At 34.8% G+C, this 9,910-nt stretch overlaps 1 protein-coding gene across 1 annotated transcript; it reads right to left on the minus strand.

The window, feature by feature from the left end:
* Positions 1-44: 44 nt before the first annotated feature.
* On the minus strand, positions 45-2,548 carry LOC113498011. Its single transcript, XM_026877928.1, has 2 exons — positions 2,270-2,548; positions 45-1,999 (listed from the first exon to the last, which is right to left on the minus strand). The coding sequence occupies exons 1-2, from the start codon at positions 2,286-2,288 to the stop codon at positions 45-47; spliced, it is 1,974 nt and encodes a 657-aa protein (XP_026733729.1). The 5' UTR covers positions 2,289-2,548.
* Between the last annotated feature and the right edge of the window lie 7,362 nt (positions 2,549-9,910).

Below are 9,910 nucleotides of genomic sequence, written 5' to 3' on the forward strand. Positions count from 1 at the left end.
AATACCCAAAATGTTAGTAGTGTAATAAACTTAATGATTAACCTTTATTCTTCTTCTAACATCTCAATAACCTCCGGATCGAAGGGTTTTCGTTTCATTTTAGGCACTTTGCGCATCAGGCTTAAGATGGGGTCTGAGGATATGAACAAGCGATTCATGATGTCTATGAGATTTTCAGTTCTGGATGTTTTTCGACTAAAACGTTCTCGGTACGTTTTAAAATCCTTATTTCTAGACTCCTGGGCTTCTTCACTGAGTTGACCAATCGGCAACAAAGCTTGGGTAACAATTTCAGGGCCATGTATTAAAAGTTTGTGGACTGTAGGTGTCATTGGCATCCATGGATACAGACTTACGTAAAGAGAAGCAGTTTCATGACAAAATGTTTGAAACTTGTGTGAATTTATTTTAAACCCACTTGATATCGTTTGCAATATTATGTAGAATCGTTTTATAAGCTGCGAATCAATCTGTGTTATCGCGGCTGACTTTTCAAAGTTTTGGAAGAAAATACGTGCCACATTCCCGTCATTGCTGTTGCCAAAGCCAGGTTTTGGTTTGTCTACAATAAGGGATAGTTGTTTTCTAAACTCAGTCTGAATTCGTTTTTTATTTTGTTCTACTGTCTCTTTGTTTTCTTTATTCACACGCCACTCCTGAATGGGTAATTTATAAGAAAGGTGCAAAAAAAATTCAAACAATCGTATCCAGCAATGTAAGACTGATAAACCAAACGATATGAAATCATTTTTGACGGGTTTTTGCAGAACAGTATTTAAATTATTAAATTCTTTAGAGGTGGCATTACATAAATAACACTTCAATGTAGATTTCGTATCTGAGAGGGCATTACATAATTTACCATCCACCATTGTAAAAATAGCCTTATGCACAACTTCATATACATTCTCATTCACTTTAATCTTTGTTGGTGACAAATTTTCAACTTGTTGATCAATGTCTTGTTTTTTTGCTTTGACTAATTCATCAGTTTCTTTACGATACTGGAGACTTATCGGCCGACAAAATCGTGATGAAGAAGGCTTTGGATTTTGCCACAAAACAACTGTGCTATCATTTTTCTCATACGAAAGTCTTAATGGAACGAGACTACTTAAAAACATATATTTGTCGTCAGCAGTCTCCGAAATAAACTTTTGTTTGTATTGGGTATGACTGGAGCTTCCGTCAAAACCCCATTTCGTATGCAATACAATTTTATCCGAAGAGCTTATTGACTGCGTAAGAAGAACACTTTTTTGTGAATGTATCAGACGAGTGGCAGTGTGATCAAGCAACGACTGAAGGGGCACGACAGCTTCAGTTTCTGTAACCTGAACGTCTTTCGGATAGCAAAGAGCCTTTTCTGCCTGCACCAACTTGTAAGATGGAAAAATATCTTTAGCGTAGTTTCTGATAATTTCATATTGTTTACGAGATAGTTGAGCCTCAATTAGTAATGAAAGTGCTTCCCGCGGTGATATTTTCTTGACCTTTATTTCGGTAGATATGTCAAAACAGTCTTTTGCGTATTTGGGACATACTGACATTTTTTTAATAACTTGTGCTTCTGTGGTTCTACCTGAGGACCTTAGCTTCATTTGTGCTGCATAAGTTAAAAAATCTGCATCCATCTCAGCACGCAGACTAGATGTTTTTCTGCGTTTTGAATTTTCGCTAGAGTCACTAAAATTTGAAGTGGGCCTTCCTGAGTTTATGACTACAAAACGTGTAAATTTACAACTTCCATCCAACCAAGTCTTTTCATTAGCGAATAGTCTTTCTCTATGTTTACCGTGTAGTAACCATTTCGTGTTAAATTGTCGCTTGAAGTTACGCAGTTGTAAAGTTAAATCTGTACGAGATTGCGTAGGACAATTCGTTTGGGAAGCAACAAAATCTATTATTTCTTTAAATTTACTATCAAATGATTTATATTTACTCTTAAAAAATACTTCTACTAAAGTTTTTCTACTGATAATGACGTTTTTCGACATATCTGAAAATAATTAAAAAAAATACTTATGCGCCTGTTATAGCATTGAAAGCAATATTTTGAATTTGCGCAAAGTTCTTTCACTATTGCGTTTGGTTTCTTAAAAATGAAGGTTTGTATTATACATAACACTAATTCATTTCAAAAGAACTTCGCGCAAAATTAAAATATCATTACTTTAATTATAAAATACAATAAAATAAATATATTGTTATTTACTAATATTATATAATACTTTTGCCCTATTTGACTTTTATTTATAATAGTACTGACCTTGATCTTCACTGGACATATTTTAGTTTTTGGATAACTTCAATAACAGTGAAGTTATGTACACTTGAATCACGCAGACGAAATAGTGCAAATGCAACAACTATCAATTCTATCAACTTTGTGGCAATATATTAGCGAACTGATAACCTTTGGATGGATAATATCAATGCTATGTGATGCGAAATATATCGAACTTTGATGTTTTGTCATAAGTTTCTTGAAATACCCTCATTTTAGAAATTCAATTTTGGGCATCGCCTTCATACAGCTTGCCCCAGTGTGCGAAGGCGCGTGATAAAGCACAGCTTGGCTGCACAGGTTTTATAAGCTTTATAACACCATATCATATGAGTTGCTTAAAAATTGGCTGAATACGTAAGGTTCATGAGGCTGACTGTTAAATACAGGTTCGCGTGTAGACCGTCGCGTGAGTATAACATCGCCTATGCAAATACAAGTTCTGCGCGTTAAAGCAACTCGTCGAGGCTGAAAAAATCGGATCGGAATACTTTTTTTTAGCATTAAGGTTTCATTACGTAAACATTGCACGTTAAGTTTTTATCAGAGATATTTCATAATAACCTAGTTTATAGCTAAAATAAGCACGTCATACTTTATATTAATGAGTTACTTTTTTATTATTATTATTGTTGCCTGTTATATTTTTATGTTACCCACGCATAAACAGAAAGCCACTGTTTTGCGATGCGTCGTACCCTCGAGAAGAAATGCGCTTTCTGTATTCTATAAAGATATTAAATTTGCTGTGACTGCAGCCCCTGTGGCTTAAAACTTTTTATGATAGCCCGCCGCCCACAAGTTTCCGCAACAACACAGGATGCGTTGCAGACTTTTTTGTCCCCATACCACGATAAAGCCGGTGTGCTATTGTTTGAGTTAGAGGCAACTTTCATTAATAAATAAACCGTAGTCGTGATATAAATTTGTACATCACGGACCAACGTCTGTATAGGACAAAGGCAATGTGTTTCAATGTACTTATAGACTTATGTTTTTTTTTTCAATTATTACACCACCCTCCCAAAATTACATATCAATCGATTTAATTAACGTGAGTTTTAAATTGAGTATGTTGCAAGATGTAAATCAAATAAATTATAGATCACAGTGACTTTCACGATTACAACCAAGCCTCAAATGTAAACGTGAACGCACAGCTCCACATACGGAAAAATCTAATTAAAAAATATGAGGGTGGGCCCGCGACTTTGCATAGATTAAAAATAAAAACTTATCGGTATTAATTCAACCCACTAAAATAACACACTAAAAGCAACAGCATCGTCATTTTCTTTAATTATAAAATTCTCAAGATTTTTAAATATTCTTTGAACGGCAATTTTTTTAATGTAGTATTCGTTGATAATAGTAACAAACAGGAACACAACGGAATAGTATAAATATAGTAGTATAATAAATATAATAGTATAAATAGTATAAACACTTTTTAAAACGATACCTCATTCAATTGGTTAAGGCTCGGAAGTTATGGTGACATCAATTAATTTACATTCATTGAATAGTATACTATAAGGACTACCGGGATTGATTAAATATAAAATCTTCATTTCACTTCTGTTTGATATTTTTATTAATATCAAATATATGGTAGCAGATGATCAATGAAAACAAATAATAGAAAACAAATAATTATTTCTTCATATATCTAATGGATATATGAAGAAATAATTAGGTAATTAACTTATAAGCCGGAATAAAAAAATAATCAAGACTATTACGTATATTTATATTTTACAGACAACGAATTCTCAAATATCGATACAATTTATACCAAGATCATTAATCCAAGATATTACAATGATGATAAAATATCAAAGTTTTTCAGTTGTGATACAAGATTTCCAATCACACTTAATTACTATTCAGAAAGATAATTTATATTTATAGGATTAATTGTATTTTGTATAGCAAAATGTGATCTGCAAGCGAAAGTTCACCACCTCAATAACTTCGAGGACTGTGGTCTGTGTCATGAGTTTCTTCGCATTCTTAAGCTTTGTGCGCACACCTATAAAGGCAAATTACTAAATAGGAGTGCTCATGACGTCATCCATTGCTTGTACTCTATTGTACCTCTAATTACTACATCAGTAGTTCGTACATATACACCATCCAGTAACATCGGATCGTGTGCATGCGTCCTATTTAGATTTGGCGCATAATGTGCCGAGCTTTTGGCCACATTTACATATTCACCCGACTTATTGAAGGAATGTTGAGTAGGGTGGGTACATCTGGTACATACTATGCGGTATAAAATACGTCTGAATAACTTAAGGGAAATCTTTTACGGTTTTATCGACAATGTGAATCACAGTTTTATACGATGCGAAGAATAAATCTAAAAATATTCTACCTATTAGAAGCATTATTCATAGCAAGGAGAAACGCCTCAAAGTACTAAGTAACGTCATTAATTAAAGTAACATACTTAAATACAATTGCACGAACAATTCCACACTCCCTTAGTGTGGGATCAAAATGTCAGCCACTAAAAATATAATTCGTTTACCACGTTCAATTTATTGGACGTCTTTAAATTTTCATTTTGGGTGTGTTATTATTGTATAAAAAGCTTATTTTATCAGATTTATGTACATAAAATAAAATCACTTTAACCTTCCAATATGCACGACGACCTAACTCATCGAGATTGTATTAGAATAAATTGCGAACAGTTCTCATGTTGTTTGATTCATTAGTAAATAGTGGTAAATGCGGCTGTTGAAGGTGGTACTCACGCGACATGGTTGGCTTGCGGCAGGAAGGCGGCCGCGAGCGCCAGCAGCAGCGGCGCGGAGCGGGGGCGAGCGCCGCTCATGTCGCGAGCGGGAGTCGCATGGGAGCTGGCGCGTGTATGTGCGGCCGCGCTCGCCGCTCGTCGCCGTGTCGCCGGTGTCGCCGGTGTCGCCGGTGTCGCGAGGCGGACTGGCTGCTCTCGTGTCCGGTGGCGGCGTGGAGCTCGACTGCTCCGCCGCCGCCGCGCCGTTATCGATCGCGCCAGGCGTGACCCGGGCCGGCACCGCCTGTCGCTCCAGCTATCGACCGTCGCGCCGTCGCAGCCGATGCGACGCGTACTCACCTCCTAATTACTACACAACTGGACTCCTTCGCATTAAAACTTCAAACCTGCGCGCGACTCCACAGGAAATAAATCACAGCTTGATTTTAGAGTTATAAATTTACAACCTCATTTGCTAAATCATTTGTGTTAAATAAATAACTACAAGTCATTGCAAGATTTAAAAGTCAGCAATTGGCTGTTTGTTTTTGTACCTATGGAACTTATTCATATAAAAATATTTAATTTATAATATGTTCAAAATTATAAAATTTAAAAACTTATAGAAAATTCTTATTTTCAATAAAATGTTTTGCGAAAATATTTATATACATACAAGATGGGACGCATAAAAAATGCACGATGTGTTTAACCAAACCCTTGTTATAATAATAAAGCTGGGCTTAAAAGCTGGGCTTGAAAAATGCAGTCATTAGACAATACCTTCATATTCACTGTACTGAATAATTAAATAAAAAAAATACATAATTATACAGACCAGCCTAATGTTTTTGGCTGCCATGATTAACGTCTTAAATTGTCACACAGCAGTCTTTTCCAGTTCATGTGCTTATTAACAAGTTATTATCAGATATTTACAGATATTTCAGGTATTAAATAAATGGATATACAATGTAATAATATTAAATCATTACCTGTAGCAATACTTTCAATTAACTTGTATTAAATACAGCAAGAATTTTTAGCCACATTTTACATGTCTTTTCATGAACTGTGTTGAAGAAAAAAGGAGCCAGTTTATTTAATCCGGGGCTTATATTTATTAGACCGGTAGCTGTTATTATTTTTAAGAATATTAATTAAAATATGCCTTGGTTGAACTAAAAGGTCTGGCACAAATCTTAGTTAGCAAATGCAAATGTTTTTTACGCGTGAGCATATATCTTCATTTGACATTTTTAACTAATTTTTAAATAATATTTTCATGTTTAGTATGATTTAGGGTTTCTTCTATAGAAAAAAAAATGTGTACGATTTTTAAGTCGATCAGATGCGAAAATGATAACCGTGTGGAATGAAAAGCGGTAAATACACATTTCACATTTCAAAATAAATATTATAAACTTTTAACATAAAAACAGAAGATTGAATATATGGTGCCAGTGCGCACAAAACACATATTTATTAAATATTGGATTATAAGTGCCAATGGATGAAAAAATGAACAAGAAACTAAATATGTATAAATATGTATCTGTGTTGTGTTAAAAGGTATCAACACTTCAAACAGTCGAGAGGCAATCTGGAGCCTCTCACTTCCGCCGCGAATCACTCACTTAATAGCTTTACTTTAAAACAATACTTTACGGAGCGTTTAGGGAAGTTTTATTACCTGACACATAAATATTGTGCTTATTTCAATAGTGTGTATACAGGTGAGTCTGTATATATAAATATTTGAATGTATATATTTTAGAAACGATTTTGTAAAGAAAACGGTGTGGATTATACACATAGCTGAAGCCCGCGACTCCGTCGACGTGGTGTTCAGTTTACAGTTTACATAAAATGTAGCTTTCCTTCTCCACAACATCAAAATACCTAAAAGACAATGCAGTTCTATTTCGTTATTTTTAATAAATTATGTCTTTTTACACACTAATTCGCTGCAGCAAATGAAACTAATTTGAATATTAGTTATTAAACATTTAGTGACTTGAATGAACCGATTGAGTAAATTTAAAACAAATGGTTGACAACGAATGTTGAGATTTTATTGCTTCTCCTAGATATCTTACGTCTATAGCAGAATAAAACGTGGAAGAATGCTGAATGTAATGAGACTGAGGGAAGCGAAAGAGGTATTCCAGGAACGTAAAGCAAGTAGAAATCCGTTATCGCACACACCACAGCAGCACTGGTTGGACGACTTATTGACTAAGCGTTACCGGGATTTTTTCTTTTTAAAATACGAAGTGACTCGCTTTGATTCAAAAAAATTACAAGGGAATACAAGGTAACTAAACATAATATCACATAATTGGGTTATTCACGGAAAACTGCACCTAACAGCCAGTTTCAGAATAGTCTAGCTAGTCTACCTAATTCATCAAGTGAAACTCGGAATTAATCAAAACCATTCCGAGGCTATAGACAATGAACGCTGCAAAATTGCATCTAGTTAGTTCAGTGATCAGCAACTTGAAGCGAAGTCGCAAATGTTTTATGATCTTGATTTTTCACTGTTTTCCTCACGCAAAATAAGTAAGAATTTTGCGTCATTATTTTGCTTTCATGCAATACATGTGTATATTAAGTAGGCCTATTTTTAATTCATTCTAAGCTCATTATTCATTACTCGCAGCACGTGAGTTAAAGCTATTAAAGAAAGTTATTGATTGTTTTTAAACGGCAGGTAGGCATAAAAGAAACCAGCTCATTAATATTTGTTTAATTAGGTGGCCTTGTGCTATAATACTAATGAACTTAATGTCTTAATTCGGCTACTTCCCATTACAGCTCCTATCTGTCATGTTAAGCTACAGGGTTACCGTTAATGTATTCACATCTGGATAAACAACGTTAAATTTTAAACTTTAAACGGTCAGAAGTATTTGAATGGTACTAATATAATACCTATATCAAGGATGGGCTTAATGAGTTCGTCATATGATTTTCTGTGTTATTAAATAATATCCTCAGTCGTAACATGAAAACGGGAACTCGGTACTGAGCATGCACATCTGCCGCGCAGAGGTAACCTGCAGTGGCCTACTTGGAAAGCACTCAACCGTCTGCGATCCCAGATAGGTCGCTGGAAACAAAATTTGGTAAAATGGGGTTTGTAGCTCCTCAAATACCCCATGCGACCGCGGCATTTAAGACCAGCCGATGTCACATTTCCTGTGGATTGCCCGAAGTGACCGCTCTAATGAACTTAAGAGAATCTTAATAACAATTAATAGGGATAAAAAAATACTAGGCGCATCAAATTTAAGGTCGGCAACAAGTTTACAATCGTAGATGCAACTGAAAGACTACGTTTACCTAAGTATAGGGTTATTTTTTCGTGTAAGCATTATTAGCCAATGATCAATGATCAATCGTATGTGAGTAAAACCACTATTTTTCAAACAATCCAGGTTTCAATATTGAGATAGGGTGATCTTACACTTGAAACTTCGATTCGAATTAGTAAAAAATGGAAATCCACTGATATTAGTTAAAACAGAACCCTATTACTTAGGCACAGCAAAAATTAAAGCCAAAACATATGATTAAAAAATACATTATTTTCCTACCTTGCTTTCATACATTACCGACCTAACGAGCCAGACGTTGAAATCTCGAGTAACTGTATTTGGGCCCTTTTTAACTCCGATTGGAAGTCCTGGAAGTCTTGGAACAGAAACTAACCTAACTGCAAACATTTTTTGCTGGCATGGAATAATCTAAATTTCAGTTTCAAGTACTACACGAAGCGGCGTATTTTACTTTACAGAATGGGTTGGTACTTCAGGGGAAAATTGCACTGACCAAGTTCTTGAGTGGTAAGTAATGAGCTACCGTTATTAACTGCTTTCATGCTAGTGGAATATCATGCTTCAACTATTATACATAATCTAGGTTATAAAGTTTATATTAAAAAAAAATATAATAAATTTAATGAATATAACACAATTAATAGAGCTTGGTGATCTTGGTCGATCACAATCATCATTCATTTTGATGGACTAAGCGTCTCTAAGTTTCTAGATGCGTTTCAGTATTCTTTTAAGTCATATCATGACAAATCAATCAATTGGAGTGTTAAACCCTACTTTAATTCCAAGACAGCTTATGCAGTCGCGACCTAGAAATGTAATAGTCAGAATAGGCAGAAGACCTAAAGCCTTACCCCCTGGTAAGGCTTTAGGTCTTCTGAAAATACCTAAAATTGATCATATTTGATTTATCTATTTAACAGTACTTTAAATATAAGAAATACTTTTACTATAGGGCGAGCCAAGACATAGATTTAAATAATATTAAAAGTAACAAAAGGTTTTATGCTTCATGGTGGCCACGACAGGATTCGAACCTGCGACCGCCGAATCTAGGTTCGGTTGCTCTGACCTCTGAGCTACGTGGCCTGCTGAAACAAAATTTCAAATTTACCTTCTCATGAACTTTAAGGGAAATCCGCAATGCAATATGGAACGTAGTGCCCTAGACATAGAGTACAATTTAGCGATTCCCGCTGTAACGAGAATAGCGGGCACATGACGGTTTGTTTAGGCCAGGAAATCAAATAATAAACTATAAAGCAAAAATTGCGTAGACTAAAAAATGAATTCGATTTTTTTTTAAATCCTTTTTATATCATCAAACACACGGACGAGGTCGCAGGCAATAGCTAATATCTAATAAAGCAGCGTTCTTTTTTTATCATGAAAATTGGTTTGGCACCGACTTCAGAAAGTATAAGTTTGAAATAGAGGTGTATATGTACATATTATAATATACTTAATATAAATTATTTTATTCTTCTCAGTTTCATTTTTTGAAGGCGGTTCATTTTTTACCTAAAAATAATA

Source organism: Trichoplusia ni, chromosome 1 (assembly GCF_003590095.1).
Source record: "Trichoplusia ni isolate ovarian cell line Hi5 chromosome 1, tn1, whole genome shotgun sequence".
Classification (NCBI taxonomy): Eukaryota; Metazoa; Arthropoda; class Insecta; order Lepidoptera; family Noctuidae; genus Trichoplusia; species Trichoplusia ni.